Source organism: Cyprinus carpio, chromosome A7, assembly GCF_018340385.1.
Source record: "Cyprinus carpio isolate SPL01 chromosome A7, ASM1834038v1, whole genome shotgun sequence".
In the NCBI taxonomy this organism is placed as follows: Eukaryota; Metazoa; Chordata; class Actinopteri; order Cypriniformes; family Cyprinidae; genus Cyprinus; species Cyprinus carpio.
Window position 1 is genome coordinate 37,358,684 of NC_056578.1, and position 19,945 is coordinate 37,378,628.

At 37.8% G+C, this 19,945-nt stretch overlaps 2 protein-coding genes across 2 annotated transcripts in view; one reads left to right on the forward strand and one right to left on the reverse strand.

Annotated features, from left to right (window-relative positions):
* The window catches only part of LOC109057458 (ubiquitin carboxyl-terminal hydrolase 47-like), a 31,947-nt gene extending 21,662 nt beyond the window's left edge, over positions 1 to 10,285 (forward strand). Inside the window, exons 13-28 of the mRNA XM_042761040.1 lie at positions 231 to 307; positions 440 to 495; positions 609 to 721; positions 1,103 to 1,207; positions 1,345 to 1,552; positions 1,723 to 1,838; positions 2,386 to 2,505; positions 2,800 to 3,565; positions 4,786 to 4,961; positions 5,103 to 5,183; positions 5,305 to 5,420; positions 7,284 to 7,402; positions 7,492 to 7,622; positions 7,712 to 7,759; positions 7,837 to 7,967; positions 8,835 to 10,285. Coding sequence (XP_042616974.1) covers positions 231 to 307; positions 440 to 495; positions 609 to 721; positions 1,103 to 1,207; positions 1,345 to 1,552; positions 1,723 to 1,838; positions 2,386 to 2,505; positions 2,800 to 3,565; positions 4,786 to 4,961; positions 5,103 to 5,183; positions 5,305 to 5,420; positions 7,284 to 7,402; positions 7,492 to 7,622; positions 7,712 to 7,759; positions 7,837 to 7,967; positions 8,835 to 9,009 — 2,538 coding nt within the window. The 3' untranslated portion in view covers positions 9,010 to 10,285. The remainder of the gene's footprint in view (positions 1 to 230; positions 308 to 439; positions 496 to 608; positions 722 to 1,102; positions 1,208 to 1,344; positions 1,553 to 1,722; positions 1,839 to 2,385; positions 2,506 to 2,799; positions 3,566 to 4,785; positions 4,962 to 5,102; positions 5,184 to 5,304; positions 5,421 to 7,283; positions 7,403 to 7,491; positions 7,623 to 7,711; positions 7,760 to 7,836; positions 7,968 to 8,834) is intronic.
* Positions 10,286 to 11,084: 799 nt separating this feature from the next.
* LOC109057456 (dickkopf-related protein 3-like) lies at positions 11,085 to 19,204 on the reverse strand. The gene is made up of 7 exons (XM_042761042.1): positions 18,839 to 19,204; positions 17,752 to 17,873; positions 17,305 to 17,361; positions 15,295 to 15,387; positions 13,294 to 13,435; positions 13,037 to 13,193; positions 11,085 to 12,131 (listed from the first exon to the last, which is right to left on the reverse strand). Exons 1-7 carry the CDS (start codon positions 19,002 to 19,004, stop codon positions 12,044 to 12,046), a joined length of 825 nt encoding a protein of 274 aa, XP_042616976.1. The 5' UTR covers positions 19,005 to 19,204; the 3' UTR covers positions 11,085 to 12,043.
* Positions 19,205 to 19,945: the final 741 nt, after the last annotated feature.

Consider the following 19,945-nt stretch of genomic DNA (forward strand, 5'->3'; position numbering starts at 1 on the left):
GTTCTAAATAAGTGACCATTTGCCTAAAATACACCCAAGTCATCTCTATGTAAGGGCATTTCGTACGATCTTTCAACTATGTATTACTTTTCTTTATTTGTGTCCTTTTTGCTGCTTGATAATTCAAATGTATGTAAATTTTTGTTTGTACAGAAAGAGAATAGTACAGGGTTGGAGGGTTGTAATTCAGGGTTGTTATTTGTGTTATTGCCATCATGTGTGCATTGCAGATCACGCAGGATGACATCCGGAAGACATATGGCGGATCCTCAGGGAGCAGAGGCTATTACTCCAGTGCCTTTGCCAGGTGTGTGAAGCCTCCTAGTCCTACATTTGTGATCTCTGAGATGCCATATAAAACCATTGTAAAACACATTATAATGTAAAGTATGTAATAATACCCATTTTTATCAAATCTTCTACTTTTACGGCCCAACAGCTCTACAAATGCATATATGCTCATGTACAGACTAAAAGACCCCTCCAGGAATGCAAGTAAGAAGTGGAAATTTACATGGATTAATTATCTCCGTCTCAAAAAACATTTCCAGAGATCTCGGTCCCTCTCTGAGATTCTGTTATTTAATGGACTCTGTGTGTGTTTGCAGAATTTCCGGAAGTGGGGGACTTCCCAGAGCACATAAAGAGACTGATGCAGCGAGAGAAAGAGTCTGAAGAACAGGAGAAGAGGCAAAGAGAGATTGAGCGCAACACATGCAAGGTAGACTGCATGAAGAGATTTGGGCTCTGTTCCAAACCCTAATGAACTGCCTACCTAGACAGCATTTTAAGCATCACAGGTGCACTCTTAATGCAAATGCAACAGAATTTGAAGAGTATAATTTAAGGCAACATTAAATGTGTTAAGCCAAAAAATTTTGATGATGGTCAGGGTCAAAGGAAATACAGGTAATCAAAATTGCACTGTAAAAAGTATTTTTCTAAGTTGTAAATAAGACATTGGCGTATGTTTTACAGGAAAATCCTGACTTTGTGTGGTATAATATGAGGTTTCTTGATGTTTAGGTTTATACCTTAAAGACCTGTGTAGACAGAGTCTGTGTTTAGAATGGAGCATTATTATTCTGTCCTGTTCCATTAGATCAAGCTATTCGGCATGCATCCAGTGAAAATGATGATGGTGGAGAATAAGCTGGAGGTCCACAAGGACAAAACTCTCCGAGAAGCAACAGAAATGGCATACAAGGTGAGTAGGGCCAGTGTAAAATAAAGTTATATTTCACCTCTGCATCAGATCTCCTAAGTGTCTGTGTTTTGATTTATCACTGATCGCTTCCTTGTGTTTGTCTGTGTGCGTTGTGTGATCATCCTCTGGGTGATCAGCTGATGGATCTTGAGGGAGTGGTGCCACTGGACTGCTGTCGATTGGTCAAATATGATGAGTTTCACGAATACCTAGAGCGTTCGTATGAAGGGGAGGAAGACATGCCTATGGGTCTGCTGCTCGGCGGCGTCAAATCTTCATACATGTTTGACCTGCTCCTGGAGATCCGCAGGCCTGACCAAGTGTTCCAGCCCTACAAACCTGGAGGTATCTATTGGGCAGAACATTTGCAATATAATACTTATTAAAATATGCAATCAAGATACCAAAAAATCATTAATTTGCAGTCCTTTGATTTTTACAGTTCTCATTATGGTTGACTATCTTTTCAAAATGGTCTAACCGTAAACTGCTGACTGTTTGTGTGTTCATTGCAGAGGTGATGGTGAAGGTCCACGTGGTGGATCTGAAGAGTGAGTCTATTGCTGCTCCAGTCAGTGTCAGGGCGTATCTCAACCAGACTATTACAGAGTTCAAGCAACTCATTGCACAGGTACAGAATCTCATTTTTTGAGTAAATACACTGCTCTGTTAACTTATAAAAGGTGAATAGTGTTAAAAATTGTGTCCCATTCTTCTTCTTTCTTTTTTTTATGCATCAAGCACCTAAGTCTGATGTTCTTTTGAGAAAACACCTTAAAGTCCCTCCTTAAAATAAACATACAGCAGTGTCACAATTTTTACATATGTAAAAGTGATGTTACAAGATTTTTTTTTTTTTTTGTATTGCATTACCAGAAATAGCATTTTCTTCACTTACAGGCAAAATCTGAAAGCCTTTTTTTTATTACTTTCCTGCATGTTTTTAAAATATTTTATTTACATTTTCATGTATATTTGGAATGATTATTTAGTTTTAAATTACTATTTATCTTAATTGTATCTTTTTTTTTTTGTTTGTTAATTTTATAAACACGTGCCAAATATATATTTTAGGATGTTTTAAGCACTGTTTTGTTCCCTATTTGTGGAAAGTGCACAAGACTGTTGAAACCGATGTCTGCTTCCATCTTACGTCTGGTCACCTTATGTATTTCCAGGCCACGGGGCTTTGTGCAGAGACGATGCGTGTCATCTTAGAGCGCTGCTATAATGACCTTCGGCTCCTTTCTGTGCCCAACAAGACTCTGAAAGCAGAAGGTTTCTTCAGGAGTAACAAGGTTCACTTGCATAACACTTACTTTAATGCCTCACTGTATACACAGTCAGCTGCCTTCTAAAGCAGCATCCTGACCAAAGTAGAACATGACTGGTTTTGAAATGTTCTCCGTAAACAGTTTATGGTCTTGCATGGCATACAATTATCGCTCCTCCAATAAGGTATACAAAAGATATAAAACAGTCCCTCTTATTTATATATATATATATATATATATATATATACTCTTAAGTGCAAAATACATGCCACTCAAAAAGATTGCCTGTTTCTATAAGATGCTCTTGTTTGTTCTCAGGTTTTCGTGGAGAGCTCAGACTCAACGGATCATCAGGCAGTTTTCACTGACTCTGTTTTGTGGAAACTCCTGGATCGGCACGGGAACACAATCAGATTGTTTGTCTCTTTGCCCGAGCAGTCGCCAGGCTCTTTGGCCAATAGAACTAGTTGCCCCAAAGCTAGCGCTGACTCTGAGGACTCTTTGGATGGGGCGAAGGGCAGCAGAAAGTCAGTGGAGGCCATTCTTGAAGAGAGCACAGAGAAGCTAAAGAACCTTTCTTTACAACAGCAGCAGCAGCAATCCTCCAGCACCAGTGACAGTCAGAAGAGCTCAGAACACAGCGACTTCGAGCACATCGAGTCACCAGCACAGGAGCCGGACGCTGCCTCGCAGCCTTCCCAGACGGAGAATTGCACACGGGCCGCCTCAGACACGGAGAACCAGTTCCCCTCTGAGGAGCGCTCCGACTCGGACGTCAATAACGACCGCAGCACCAGCTCGGTGGACAGTGACATCCTGAGCTCCAGCCACAGCAGCGACACGCTGTGTAACGCCGACAGCGGCCCGCTCCCACTGGCTAACGGCCTCGACTCGCACAGCATCACCAGCAGCCGACGCTCCAAAGCACACGAGGGCAAGAAGGAGAAGTGGGACACAACGGAGGAGGACTCAGGCACGGACAGCGAGTACGATGAGAACGGCAAGATCAAAGCTGACTCCCAGTACCTGTACTTCAAAGCAGAGCCATACTCTCAGGAGGACGGATCTGGAGAAGGACAGAAATGTAAAGTCTCTCTGATTGGTTATTGTTTTATTTAGGAGATCTTGGTCAGGGTAAATGTGGAATGGAAAGGAGTGTGATGTTAGAAATGAATACTTGCCAAGTACCAAATTTAAACACTGTAACACTGGTCCATTGTAGGGCTGCAGTATATATTGAACTGAAATAGTTATTGCAGTATGTTTTAATGCAAAAGTCATTTTGCAAAGGCTGTAATTTCAATGAACACAGAGCCACGCTTCAATTTAAAGCAGCAGGGTATATATTTTTCATTAAATCACATCCTTTGCAATTTGACTATCACGTTAAGGTATGTTACAATAATAATTCTGTCAATATATCGCGTATATAATGCAGAGCATATTTTTATTCTTTAGCAAACGGTCAATATAAAAGCTTAACAGTTTAATGTTAAACAGTCATTAAAATTTTGAATGATGAAAATATTAGTTTTGTAATTTTGTAGTGTACTATAAAATAACATTGTTTAATTAAATTAAATTTTATAAATACATTTCCAATAGTACATTTTTTAAGTTCATCCCAAACCAAATCACACTAGTTTTTTTTCTATGCAGATTCTCCCCAACAAAATCACCTCAGTCTTTATAGATTGATTAGTTTTTTTCCCAAATATAACCTTTCGAGTTAATTGATGAAACTTGCTGTATTTTATCATATCGCAATATATAGTATAGAAAAACAAAATTCTGCGATGTCAGTTTTGTTTCCAATATTGTACAGCCTTGGACCGTTGGATGGTAACATTTTCAGAAACTACAAGATTATGGTTTAAATCTTAATCTAAGGATGATTTGACCCCTTTTTTAATCGGATTTTAGTAAAACCAAAGAGAATCAAACAGTTACTGAACTCCACTGAAACATTCATTATTCTGACCCAACAAAGACAAATAAGGAACAGAGACTAGTTGATGTTTTTGTGTCAGGTGTCACAGAGAACTGACCCGTATCTGATAGCTGAATGACAGTCTGCATTCTAGACTACATGTATGTAGTGGAAAAGCATCTAAATACCCTTTGACAAAACTCTTGTTTAAAAAAAAAAAAAATAGCAAAATTTAATTCTGAAATATCAGCGATGTATTTCTGTTTAAAGAATTACTTTGAAAGTTACCTATTTGTAATAGCCTTAACCTTTAAACAGTAGTGTATGTTCTTAAAAACAAGAAGTTAATGTTGCTAATATGATGACTGTTTCAGGTTTACTTGTCCATGTTGACAAGAGGATCACACTGGCAGCATTCAAACAGAATCTAGAGCCATTTGTTGGCGTCCCCTCCACTCAGTTTAAGGTCTTCCGGGTTTATGCCAACAACCAGGAGTTTGAGAGTGTGCGGCTCAATGAGACGCTCTCTTCTTTCTCTGATGATAACAAGGTGAGATTCGAACTTTACTTTCTCCTATCCTAGCTTAATATACAAGGACAACTGTTCTTGATTATTCTTGCAGTTCTGTTTAGCGCCAATAAAGGAGCATAAATGACACACTGCATGTTTATATGCTCTGCTGTTGAACAGATCACGATTCGATTGGGACGTGCACTGAAGAAAGGAGAATACAGGGTGAAGGTGTACCAGTTGCTTGTCAATGATCCAGAGGTGAGAGACAAAACCTTTGGAAATGGAGGTGCATTTAGTTAATTCTGCAGTGGAATGAGAATTCTGAAATTAAACAAAAAATATTTCTGAGCAGATGTTAATATGTATTTTGTTTTGACAGCCCTGCAAGTTCCTTTTGGACACTGTGTTCGCTAAGGGCATGACTGTTCGACAGTCTAAGGAGGAGTTGCTGCCTCAACTCAAAGACCAGTGCAAACTGGACCTCAGTATAGATAGGTAAGCCCATATCAAACATTTGCGATTTTTCTTACAGAGATATTCTTTATCGCTCTTTGCAACAAAAATGACAGCCATAAGACGACAGAAGTTAAAAGCATCTGATCACAGCGATGTGGATATGTTTACCTGAGCTCTGCAATTTGGCACTCCAGTTGAGTCACGTCATGTTTATTCATGACACTTTATACAGTAGATTTCTTTAAAGCAGGGATAATCAATTAAAGTTCTGAGAGGTCCGGTCTCTAAATTTCATTCCCAGCAATGCTTTTTTCAAATAGTTATAAATTTCAATCTGGGTACCAGTAGTACTTTGTAAAAAAAATTAAAAAAATAATTCCAAACCAATCAAAATAGTCATCCATGATGAGGATATTAGGCCCTGAGAGCCAAAGCAGTTGTGTCTAAGAATTTTCCTGCCAAAAAATGAATAAATAAAAATTCCAAGCTGGGGTCCATAACTGGACAATTTGAGGACCCCTGCTTTAAAACAAGCATCTTTATAGTATTTATTAAATATGGGGGGTTGGGGGGGACAAACAGTGTCAGTGTTGCTTTCAATTAGAATTACAAATTCAAATTCTACTGTGAAGCAGCTCCAGTGTTTGTTTTTATTTGCATCTGACTGCAATGGACTGAATGGAAGAAATTAACCTCATCAAAAAGTGGTACTTTGAAAGTGCTCACCAGTCGGAGTGAACTTTTCCCAAATGTTTGCTTTGGCTAGCTGTTTTAAACTCCTGAAATAGACTTTTGGCTAGATTTTGTTGGAAATTACATCACACCAATTCATTCTTCAAATTCATTTGAAGCATATCGGGGCATTTAGGTCTACTTATGCTAGTCAAAAAATTAATGATTTTTCAACTATGTAAACAACTTTTGTTATGATAGCACGTGAAATAAGTAATGCCCAATTCACACGGGGAGTCGGCGTCAACACCTCTCGTTTACTTTGAATGGAGTGACGTCAAGCCTTGGCGAAATTAATTGTGGGTCCATCGCTTCGCGTTGGGTCTGTTGCTCGCGGCAGAAGTTGAAAACACTTCAACTTTTCAAGCACCAACACAGGCGTCACCCAATCAGATCACCTTATGCAAATACCCTAGCGCAGACGCTAGCCAATCGCGTACATGCAACACCAGAAAACTAATGTGATAGGCTGTTGTCACTATGATGGTCGCGTCAGCACCAAGCTTCAGAAGCGCCCTTCATCAAGCGTTAATGCTGAACCTGTGAGAATGGGGCGTAACAATGCTTACTGAATAGACATCATTGTTGTATACATGTGGCTTGTTAACATATTTACGCTTTACCTTTTTGGCTTTGCAAAATCACAGACTATGAAACGAGCCATTTGTGCAGTTTAAGGGCGGTCACACTCATTTATGTTACATTGACTTACAATCATATTCATATGAATGTTGGGGACAGGGATTGCAAACTTGTGTGCATTTCACTGCATTCCAAAGTACAAGTCTGGTGAACTACGACATGCAAATTTGAATCAGATGTGACCAACAGAGGATTGATACGTCATGGCGTGAGCTGAACTAAAAGAACGCAAACAATCTGCAGCAAAGTGGAATAGGTTGCATACTTTTACATTTTTCAGTGCATTATATGTTCAATTAAGCTTTTTTTTTGAAAACCATCTGGAATCTGTTTTCTTGTTCTTGGGATGGCTGTTGTTGCCGCAGGTCTGACTCATGAATATGCTGCAGCAGTTTTGGACGCACATCCACCGTGAGCACTGAAATGCGTCACTGCAGCAACTGACCTTTTAAATGCACTGACTCACAGCGGAGGAGGATTAATGCCTCAGAATACTAACAAGATGATTGTTGCTCTGTTGTGTCACAGGTTTAGACTCAGGAAGAAGACCTGGAAGAACCCAGGCACAGTGTTTCTGGATTATCACGTCTATGAGGAGGACATCAACATCTCCAGTAACTGGGAGGTGTTCCTAGAAGTCCTTGAAGGTGAAGACTGTGGCCATCATGGTTGTCATAAATATTCTGGTCTAGTTGCCCCCATTTATTTTGCCATTCATTGTTTTCCTTGCATGTAGAACCGGAGCGGATGAAGTCCATGTCCCAGTTGGCGGTTCTGACCCGTCGCTGGTGCCCAGCCCAGATGAAGCTGGAAGCCTTCCGGGAGGTGGTGCTGGAGAGCAGCAGTGTAGAGGAGCTCAAGGAGAAGGTATGTGGAATATGAAACACTGCTGATGAATGCTAAGAATTCCCAAACTTGTTTTTATCTTCAATTGAGTGCTAATTTTGTTCCCTCAGCTCAGTGAATTGAGTGGAATTCCTCTTGAAAACTTGGAGTTTGCCAAGGTAAGGCAGTCTTTGTGTTTCCAGATGCCCTGCCTTCCTGCAGTGCTACAGATCTGATTCTCTTGTTGCTCCTACAGGGACGAGGAACTTTTCCTTGTGACATTTCAGTGTTGGAGATCCATCAGGATTTAGATTGGAATCCTAAAGTCTCCACCCTCAATGTCTGGCCACTCTACATCTGTGATGATGGCGCCGTGATCTTCTACAGGTAAAGCCTTTTCCTTTCATATTTAAAGTTGATTACTAGTTTTTTAATGGGCTAAGTAAGGACATTATATTTTGAGACATAATATGGGCATCAGTTTGAAGTGCAAAAAGACTAGAATCAACCAGTCAGTGAGTGAAATGATTATATATAATACTATATTATATTCTTATTTGTATTTAATTTATTTATTTCCTTTATTTTGTTTTAATAAGTTATTTTTAACTGTTAAAAGATAATTGCCAATTTTCAACCAGCTTTGTATCGTTACATTTTCAGAATCAACCAGTTCATGAGTTGTCAGAAAGACTAGTTTAGTTGCTCCTATGAAAAGTTTTTTATAATTAGGCTAGTATATGTTAGGTTGATTATATATTATGTTACTTTTATCTTATTGAATTATTGTTTTAATAATGTAGTTTTGTTTGTTAAAGAATAACCAGCTTTGTATTTTTACAATGTTGGTAGTGTATGTAAATGACCAGTGCAGTCTTTTTTTTTTTTTTTTTTTATTGTTTTTACAACGTTTTTATAACGTGAGGCACAATGTGATGTAAACAAACAACGCTTCATACATCGTCATTCATATCGCATCTTAGTGTTATGTCAGACCTCTCAGACATATTTGCGTCACGTATGCAGACTGATATCTAAAAGTTTTTTATTTTTATTCTTTTCACTAAAATTTAGATATAAAGTGGAAGTGGAAATCAATTTACTAAATAATGTAAACTTGACTGCCTGCTTCACTTCCACTTTAAATAAAAAAAGAAACATTTAGATAATCAGTAAATCAGTAATTCACTAGCTGCTTGCTGGTCATTTAGTCAACCATGCATTCAATAGTTTTTTCTGTGCCCATCTCTGCAGGGACAGCACCGAGGAGCTCATAGAGCTGTCTGAGGAGGAGCGCAATGAACTGATGAAGAAGGAGAGCAGCCGTCTGCTGAAGACGGGCCACCGGATCAGCTACTCCCCCCGCAAAGAAAAAGCCCTCAAAATTTACTTAGACGGAGGGCCCACCAAAGACCCTGGACAGGACTGAGAGGGGGAGGAACCTATCCTTCCCTATTTTCTATCTGGCCTGCCTTCTGCAGTGTAGCGCTGCCTCGCCAGCGACTCTGGCGTTTGGGCCCCACGTTGAATCAACGTCACCAGTGCTGTCCGGCTGACGCTCTCTTCTTTGCGCTCCGGAACACATAACGTGGCTCCGAGTACTATTGTGCACCATAGTTTATTGTACTGTAAAGTTTAAAGGGAAGTGCAAAAGCTATTTCAAGTTCAATATCATTCAGATAAATCAATTTAATAATACAGAGATGGGTGCACTCGTTAGAGGAAAGGGGGCAGTTTGGGAGATATTTTATCGCCCTCTTCATTTCTTTCATCTATTTGCACTCTCAGTGCACCATCTCCATTGATTTTCGTCCCGTCGTTCTGCATTTGCTGTTTGTCCGTCACTCACTCTCTGATTTTGAGATGCGATCAAACGTATCAAATTCTCACGTTCTCAACGTCCATCATCCTGAGTCTATTCAGCACTCGAGCACAGCGGGTAACGTATCCAGCCACCTCCAAATGCCCGCATCTTCCATTGCATAGAGCTCTTCAATCAACTCCAGTCATAGTGACACTTTCACTTGAAATTTTGGGTATGATGCTCTCACTTGAATATTGGGATATCTCTCCTTTTGTTTATTTAACACGTAGTTGTGCAATTAAATGCTTCTTTTCTGGCTGAAGAGGTTCTATTCTTGCAATTCATGCTTCCTTTTGTGTGTGGGTGTCGCCCACTGACTGCTGAAGCTCCACCCACTTTATAGGGAGCTCCGCCCCCCTCACTACACTTCCTACTGGTACATATGAATTTGCAAGGCTTTAAGAGTAGGGTGATATGAATCAAATAGTGTGCTTTGTTCACCCGATTCATTTTTTTGTTTGTTTTCTTGTAAATTATTTCACTACAGACTCGTGACGACGACGTTAGGTCTTGTGAGTGACTTTTAATGGCACGTGTTTTAATTTTTTTGATCTGTACTCGGCGTTTCTTTTTTCCATTTAGACATGTCTTGTGTTTCTTTTTCATTTTTTGTTTTTATTTCTGCACTGTGTGAACAGAGCCTGTTGGTTCAGATGTGGCATGTGTGGAAATGCTTCTCGCTGCTGTTTTCGCGTAGCTGAAAAGCAGAGGGTGCAGACGCCCCACTGAATGAGCGCCAGTGTCAGAGCTGGACCGAACCGCTGCAGGTTCTTGGGCTCCTAATGCTGCCACAAGCTGTTCACAGTAGACATGCCAATACTGAAATAAAAAGCAACAATCAGTCTCTGTCTGCCTGCTTCCAGGTTGACGCATATGAAGAGCTCATATTTTAAGGAAGAATATGATGTGTTATTCTATGTGGTCATAAAAGGAAACAAATTTTGCTTTATGAAATTATACTAGAAATTATATAAAATACTGTTAGCATACTATACCCTACAAAACACGAAGACATCTATTTAAATTAAAGTAATAGTTCACACAAAAATTTACATTTTGTCATTTACTCACCCTCAAGTTGTTCCAAACATGTAAGAGTTTTTCTTCTGTTTAACATAAAAGAATATTTTTTTGAAGAATGTTGTCAACCAAACAGTTGACGGTAGCCATAGACTTCCATAATATTCAAAGAAAAACTTTGGAAAAACTTGAAGGTGAATAAATTGACAAAATTTTAATTGTGGAAAATGGTTCATTCAGAAAGAATTTCACATGTGAAGGTGGTGTTTGCGTAGTCTTAAGGTGTTGTCACATCATTAGCAAAATTTCATGCAAAAAAAGCCCATTGGTTGTTACTTTGAAGTGGCTTTTGTTGGTCAACGTGGCACACAACCAACTTGAACCCGTCGCAAAATCTGCAAGGGGAAATCTTTGCCCTTTTGTGGAATTCACAATCGCATGGATGGATTCCTATTGAAACGACTACATTAGACCTGTGAAAATTTGCCAAACGACATTAAATGTGGCTGCACTTTTAAGATGGATGTCACATTAGCAACATTTTGGTAAAATTTTGTGGGTAAAAAATGTCCATTGTTTTCAATAGTGTAGCCATTTATGAAGCACAGCTCACACAGAAATCAAGCTGCTTTTTTTATTGGTCAGCACAGCAAATTCACAACCAACTTGAACACTGCGAAATATGCATGGGGAAATCTTTTGCTCTCGTCATGTGAAATTTGCACAGATTTTGCCAAACAACGGTAAAAGTGACCACACCTTTATGCCTTTTAACTTGCAAAAAAATAAAAAAATGGAGGGTGGGAAAAAATGAATTGTGATTAATATCAGTGGATCTCAGGGGAAGAATTCAAAACCGTCATAAAGGCATACTTTAGTTCAGATTATATATAAAAAAAGAACTTCATGTTTTCCAACCTTTTATTTTCTGGAACGAGTTTGTGTTTGTTACCTGGGGAAATTACATGAGGTTTCTTGTATTGGCTGCTACACTAAACTAAGATGGATTGGCTCTCAGCAGAGTTTTCCTCTTTATGTTTTTCTGCCTGACATATTCTTAAAGCATTAATACTGTACATTAATAATAAGTGCTTTTTTCCAGTGCTCAAAACCCACAGTTGAGCTCCAACACTTGAGGGCTGTTCACACGGACAGTGATTTGATCTGCTGGATGCCCAAATATTACTGCTGGGCTGCCTATCTAATGAAAAAGTGCACGAATGTGGTCATCTTGACTACATTATAGCACATGTTGACCATTGCCTTCACACTCACTGAAGTTATACTTTTGTTGTGTCATTTGCCATGCCCCAACCATTGCCATCACTCTTGTCCCCTCAAATCACCAACTTGCTTTGGAAATGTATGACTTCCAGGCAGCATGATGCTTTCAAATCGCTGTCAGTGTGAACGGTCTTTAGATTCAGTCCTTCAGCGAATCTCTTCTGCTGCACATTCACAGCTGCATTTTAGAGGCTGTCTAGTTGATTATAATGAAGGCGTTTCCTACAAAGCTTTGGGGTGACGATGAAGCTTTCATGTCTGTTTCAGCAGCTTCTCTTCATCTGTCTCAGTCTCACTAGACGATGTAGTCAATCTCAGAGTAGGGGCTATCTGTGAGCTCCTCCTCGCTGGAGTTCTGACTCTTCAGGCACAGTGCACCCCGTCTGATAAAGAGAGAGTGACCATATCGGTATTTCATATATTATTTCATGAAGTCAAGGCTGGTCACTAAGGCTGCATTTATTTGATCAAAAATACAGCGCAAAACTCCAGTAATATAGAAACATGCCAAACATTTGAAATGTAATTTAGTGCTATGATGGCAAAGCTGAATTTTCAGCATCATTACTGCAGTCTTCAGTGTCACATGATCCTTCAGAAATCATTCTAATGCAATGATCTGCAGCTCAAGAAATATTTCTTATATTATTTTTGTGGAAACCGTGATAAAAAATTTTCTGGATTCTTTGATTAATAGAAAGTTTGAAAGAACAGCATTTTTGTGATTTACAATCATTTGTAACATTAAAAATGCCTTTAATGTCACTCTTGATCAGATTAATGCAATCTTGATTAATAGAATTATTAATTTCTTTAAAAATATAATAATAATAAAAACGTAATGACCCCAAACTTTTTTGAACAGTTGTGTATACATTTTTTTTTTCCTTTCTGAAATAGTGCACATAAACAAGTTGATCACTAAAAACTAGAGTTTGGCTAGGAAGTTATTGTCAAAGGGGTCATTTTAAGCTGATATGTGCATTATACATATTTAATATACAATAAATCAGCACATTAGAATGATTTCTGAAGGATCATGTGACACTGGAGTAATGATGTTGAAAATTTACCTTTGCATCACAGGAATAAGTTACATTTAAAATGCATTAAAATAGAAACAGTTCTTTCAAATAGTAATAATATTTCACAATATTACTGTTTTACTGTATTTTAATCAGATAAATGGTGAAAAAAAAAATCTTTGGACTTTGGTAGTGTTTAAATATTAATAAATAATATATATGTCATGTTAAGTGAAAACAGCCATATGATGACGGCTTCTTACCCAAGATGTGTGCACTGCAGGTCACTGGCACATGGGCAGTGCTCTTGAGGACCCTCCTCCTTAAAATCCCATGACAGCAGCTCCATCAGGTGATTGGCTGAAATGATACAGCGCTCACGTTCTATTGGCTTAGAGCTGCACACTGGGAACAGCAGGGCTGAAAATGGAAAGCAAGTAGTTAAAAATCTGAATTATCCAGCAGGTTCAGATCAAGATGTTAAACTGACAACATAATCATATCATGCAAATGCTCGTACCTTTATGGAAGGTGCAGCAGAGCTCCTTCTTACAGTCACTTTGGTACTGACAGATGGTTCCTGAGTCTCCCTTTGTGCCGTTTGTACACTGACCCCACACACACAGCTGTCCCGCACAGCATTCCTCATCTTTGCTACACGTCTGAAGGGGATACAGGACATAAAATGTCTTGAGACAGCGATGCAACTCAAAATATTTCAGCATATATATTTCATGCATGTACTGAATCAGAAATAATTTGTTCGTTCAGGACATTGATGCACAGGTTGTCCTGCAGCTATGTATCTCTTTACTCTAATCACACCAAATGTTCTTCAGAATTTTTTTTTTTTTTTTTATTAATATCTGAATATTAAATTTAAGACTAGACTTAGCCTGTACAAACATTAGCGCCAGGGTGTTGCTAAATTGGTCTGAGTAAGAATAAAAATCGTTAGGAATGTAATGATTCCGATTCCCTAATGATTCCATTAATGATTCATCCATTTCTACAGACTTACTGCTGTCAGCATTGTGTTATAAACAGAGATAATTTTAGATTTCAACAGAACAGATTTAACGTCTCAGAAATATAAAACAATTCTTATAAAAGATCATTACAAAGACACAATAACTTGGTTCAGTATGTGGATCCTGTTGGGTAACTGCACTGGCTCACTCAAAATTGTTTATGATTCACTAAAATTAACTAGATCGTAATTAATTCAGTCTCTAATTAGACTGTACTGGTTACAATGTACACTACTGATTCACTAAAAAAAACACTGGCTCATGGGAGTCGTTCATTCAGAAACTGGACTCTACTGGTTGGGCAATATGCCGTTGGTTCACTAAATAGTGAGCATGCTATTGATTCACTAAAAAGTACGGGCTCACATGAGTCATTCGTCTGGCAACACTTGTTGGGATTGCAATTGTGTGCTATTGAAACATTAAAAAATGGCTAATAAGAGTCATTAGTTTGAGAATCAGACTCCTCCATTCATGGCACTGTATGTTATTGATTCACTAAAAAGAAGTAACTCACAAGAGTCATTCGTTAGGGAATCAGATTCAACTGATTCTGTTTGCTATTAATTCACTAAAAAGAACTGGCTCAAAAGAGTCCTTCATTAGCGAATCCAACTCTGTGGGTTACACTATGCTATAAATTTACTAAAAAGAATTGATTCATAATAGTCATTTCTTAGGGAATCAAACTCCACACAGGTTGTGCTTTATGCTACTGATTCACTAAAAATAACTGACTCATAAGAATCATCTGTTCAAGAATCTGACTCCTCTGGACATGCTGCATGTTAAGAACCAGTAAATAAGGGTTATTCTGTCTCACAAGAGTCAATCTTTAATATTCTCGTGTCACTGATGTCAGTTTAAGCCTTCAATTTTTTTTTCTCACCCTTTTATCATCTGCCAAAAGAAAATCTTAGAAAATGCTTAGAAAACTATTTATTAGCACAATGTTTCATACATATGGCTAGGTTTGTTCAGTGCCTTAGCAAACTTAACCAAGCCAGGAAATCGGCTTTCTAACAAGCGCAAACAGTTTGTTTTGGTTGGGTGTTAGAATCTGCTTCAACAATATCCTGAAAGAGTAATGCACATCACATTAGTTGGCTACCCTACTTCCTGTGCCCTCGAAGTGAAATCAGTGTGTTATCTGGGGCTGGAGAAGCTGCTCATATTTAGCGATTTGCGCACTTTGATGTGAAACCCAAAGGAGAAACACTTCAGCATATCAGATTCCAGGTGCACTCGTCCAGTAAAGCAGTCACAATGCAGGCTCAGTGGCATCATTTTATTGGAAAGCCACGCTGCTGAGTATCATATTTGTACAGAGACCCAGAGAAAGCAGAAAGTCATGAGCAAATAGAAATAAATAGAGACTAGGCTGAACACCTAACATGTAATAATCAAACTAGATCATCTTTTACTGGATAGTAGCAGAGGTTAAGTGTACCTAGAAATGTGCCTGGTCTGTGAAATTGGAAAGTGCTTACCGCATCAGTGTGCTTGCAGGGCAGACACTTTGAGCTCCGTGTTTCATACAGACAGAAGCTGCCCTTCTCACAGTCTTCATCAATGATACACTCCTGACAGACAGAAGGAAATCATAATCAACAGCAGAGCTGTGCTTCATCACAGAATTGAAACAACAGTCACAGGATTTTAGGAGGATATGAGGTGGATATGATAGGTGTTTAGGTGTATTTGTCTACACCCTGACATTTAAGCTGATGTTTTTCCCTTAATGCTCCATTTGCCTCCTTTTTTCATCCTGGTTCATAAATATTTAACAGAGAAAAAGTCATCCCTTCCAAAAACAAATGAGTGATTTAAACATTTATTACTGTACAATCACTGCAATTATATTATTATAAATCTGACTTACAAGGATATTTCACATTCATCATTTACTGTTTGACTTCCTTTCTTTTGCAGAACACAAGATATATTTGAAGAATGTTGGTAATCGAACCATTCTGGTTACTATTGACTTCCATTATGTAGAAAAAAAAAACACTGAGATTGTTGCAAATTATTTCTCAAATAATCTTCTTTTATGTTCCACTGGAGAAAAAAAGACATGAAATTGCACGAGGGTGAGTAAATAATGACAGAATATGAATTTTTAGGAGAACTATCCCTTTAAGGACCAAATGTGATTTTAGTCCATGTCTATTAGGTTGTTTATACACTAGGGAACTTCTAAATGTTTATTTTTTATTTATTTTTTGTAAATATACACATTTAGAATGGAAAAGCGTCTCTGGAAAAACAGACCAAAATATTGCCGACTCATCCTGCACTACACAGTTTTTTGTCCAATTAAACGGCATCTAGAACAAATGTCCCTTCCTCTTATACAACCTACAACTGACTAGCAAATCATGTTTCATGTAATCTAATGTCTATCAGCCATTTAAATGGGAGGATGAGCCTTTCAATATGTCCACTTGAACTTCCTGCTCCTACAAGAAATACATCAATACAGGAAGGAAATCTGTTCATATGTGTTCATGAAAATACTTCATACTTCTGACTTAATTTTTTAAGCTACTCATTCTCAGATCACTCAGTTGAGTATGCAAGATATTTCAACCCTATAGAGTCTATTATCATATTTGATATGCAAATTCCTTAGGGTTCTAAATTATCAACATGATAAAAACTATGCTGGAAATCTGTCTGATTTATAGTTTATATTTTCAGGTCATATTCTTCAGGACATGGCAGACATGTCTTTTTATTGTGAAATCTTCAAATATTTTCGTAAAGAAAATGTAAGATTATTTTTTTTATTGTTAGTAATATTTCACGATGATCACTTACTGGACTGAAGCAACTAAATATCAGCATTTTTTTTTTGAATAAAAAATGAGGTGTTGTTTCCTCCTTGAGTATGTGCAAATAATGAATAAGAATAAAATATGAAATGTTAACTTTTTTGGAGATTTGTTTGTTTGTCTTTTGGATTTCATCTAAAGTTTCAATAAACTTTAGAAAAAACAAATAAAACAGACTATTATTTTTTATGTGTTAGGCTTTAAATTGTTAAACACAACTGAAACAACCTCAGGTAATGGAACAGGTCAGTCACTTTACAGGAAGAAAATTAATGTACAAATAAATCTTATCAAAAGAATGACTCAAAATTGATTTATTATATTTCCTCCTATATTACATCTGTCTACAAACTGACTTGTGCTTTTGGTTTCTTGTGTCTGAGCTTTGTGGATGGCTGGAATTAGTGGATCTAAACTGTCAAATGGATCTGGCGTTATCTTGCCTTGCCACCTCAGATCCATCTAAAAGAGCAGGTCAATACACAGCAGACAGCCTCATTTCAGTCAGATTAGAGCTACATCATTCCTCCTGACGTCTCTTAAGAAGATGTGTGCAAATAAAAGGGTTTTGCTTGTGGCAGAGTCTGGCTGAGCAAGATAAAAAAAGACGGGTTTTTCAGACACAATGAAACAGAAAGATAGATGGACAGACAGACAGCTTACGTGATCAATGATGTTCTCTTCATCTCTGGGCTGTATGGTTGTTGAGTTGTTTGTTGTCTGGGAGTAAAAGCACAGAAATGAATGTAGCTACTGAGATTATCATGCATTTCACATGATAAACAGACTGATGGGACATTCATTTTAAATATATTCAGACTTATTACTTACTCAAAATAATGATTTGAGTATGTGAGAAGAAACTGGAGAAAGACAAGAAATATTGTCTAGGAAACCGGTTGCCTAGGGACAATATGATTTACTAATTTTATCCCTTAAAACTCATCTTTGATAAACAAAATAACATTTAGAACCATATTTGAGACAAAATGCAGATTTAAGAAGAAAATGCTCAGTGATGATGTTGACTGATGAATTAGTACATGCATTGTTATTTGTGGGGAGTCATATAGGCTGCCTTATTGAATCAGACAAAAGCTCTGTACCCACCTTATTGATTCTCTCAGCAGTATAAATGGATTGATTCCCAGCTATGATTTCAATACTGCTGTGATTTTGGAGGTTTGAAGAGACATTGTGTGGATGGAGGCTGGATTTTGCTGTCTCATTGTGTATCTTTGTAAAAAATGGGAAAAAATGGAATAAGTTGAAATGAGTAGAATTTAAATGGATTTACATTTAATGACCTTTAAAAAATCACATTCATTTTTGTAAATGTTCACACAACTTGTGACTAATGAATTTCCATAACCTTTTCAATTCTTTATAACTCGATCAAGGTTTAAAAAAAATAGTTTTATAGACTGTCCTCATAAAAAAAAAAAAAGCAATTCCTAACTGATTAAACACACTGTAGTTGTGGGGGTAACAAGAAGCAAAAACTAAAGTATTTTATGATTTGCACTTCTTAATAATTCTTTTTAATGTAAAACTTTATAATGACTTCCCTAACAGTGGGAACTTTTTTAAAGGTATAATCAGTGATATTAAATTATTTATTTTTTAATACATTTTTGTTGTTGTTGACAAAAACACTTTAGATTTACCTTGATTTTACCACATTAAGCACATACCAATGCTACCTGACTATACAGTTTTGTGTAAAGAGGTAAAAGGTCTAGATAGACTAATAATCAATTTAACCATTATGTATTTCTTATATTCATTTTTTAACTTTAATCGGTCATCAGTTCTTTTATATCAGGTTGATGATGAATGGCAAATTTGGGGGATCTCTGCATAATAACACCTAACAACAATTCACAGGTAAAACAGTACGAAAAGATTACAAAAATAATCCTCACTGGTCATAATGCAATATTGGCCCATCTCTGTCTATAAAATAATTTCATGGCACTTTCTTATATCTAATATCATGTCCACACTATCTAACATGAATTAAGCTGTGATGGATCATTTTTAGGAAAACTCTGCTCGGATTTGGCACGTAGCCAGTGATGCTGTTAGGCTATTAAAACTAAGCAGCTATTAGTTATGACAGAAAATCATTCTCCAGATCTACTCAGAGAGAGATTCATTAGTGAAGAACAATATTTCGACTGTATTTTAAAGTAGAAAACCTGCTGCTGCGCGTCCTCCATGGCGATCATATCGCTCAGTGGCGTCTGTCTTTCTTCTACATTTGTTTCCATGTTTGAGATGATGTCCATGTCCGTTTTGGATATTTCTGGGACAATCCCATAGACAACTGCCAGACACAGGCTGAATCCGAGCAGAAACATGTTGACAGCGCGGTTGGTCTCTGAAGAGTGCGCGTGCGATCAGAGGAGCTCCAGCAGCGCGAGGCGGGGCGGTGCGGTGCGGTGCGGTGCGCGCGATGCGATGCGCATCCACACAAACACAGACCTCTTTGTACTGCATCTGTGGCTATACATATATAACTGCAAATTCCAGACATTCAGCAATTGTACGCGTATTTGCATATGCAAATCACCTGTGACGCACAATTACAGTATAGGCCTATTTTATTTATTTCACAAGGTTTTGTGTTCCGTTTTTCTTAGTTTGCTGCATTTATTCTATATTTATTTGTGTTAACCTGGATATAGGCTTCTTTTTATCCAATACATAAAACATAGGCTATTATGTCTTCTTTTCTCAGGCGCACTCATTATTTGGCCCCTTATTAAAACGTGCTGCACAAATAAATTATTATTACTATTGAGATTTTTATTATATATATATATATATATATATATATATACTCACCTTAAGGATTATTTGGAACACCTGTTCAATTTCTCATTAATGCAATTGTCTAATCAACCAATCACATGGCAGTTGCTTCAATGCATTTAGGGGTGTGGTCCTGGTCAAGACAATCTCCTGAACTCCAAACTGAATGTCAGAATGGGAAAGAAAGGTGATTTAAGCAATTTAGAGCGTGGCATGGTTGTTGGTGCCAGACGGGCCGGTCTGAGTATTTCACAATCTGCTCAGTTACTGAGATTCTCATGCACAACCATTTCTAGGGTTTACAAAGAATGGTGTGAAAAGGGAAAAACATCCCGTATGCGGCAGTCCTGTGGGGACGAAAATGCCTTGTTGATGCTAGAGGTCAGAGGAGAATGGGCCGACTGATTCAAGCTGATAGAAGAGCAACTTTGACTGAAATAACCACTCGTTACAACCAAGGTATGCAGCAAAGCATTTGTGGAGCCAC

What these genes read in the sequence shown, in the direction of transcription:
- LOC109057456 (XM_042761042.1), bottom strand. Translation starts at nt 19,004, where the DNA reads ATGTTTCTGCTCGGATTCAGCCTGTGTCTGGCAGTTGTCTATGGGATT. An exon ending in GGACGCGCAGCAGCAGGTTT is followed by an intron (nt 17,874 to 18,838) that starts TCTACTTTAAAA and finishes TTACAAAGATAC; the next exon opens with ACAATGAGACAGCAAAATCC. An exon ending in CTGCTGAGAGAATCAATAAG is followed by an intron (nt 17,362 to 17,751) that starts GTGGGTACAGAG and finishes TTTTACTCCCAG; the next exon opens with ACAACAAACAACTCAACAAC.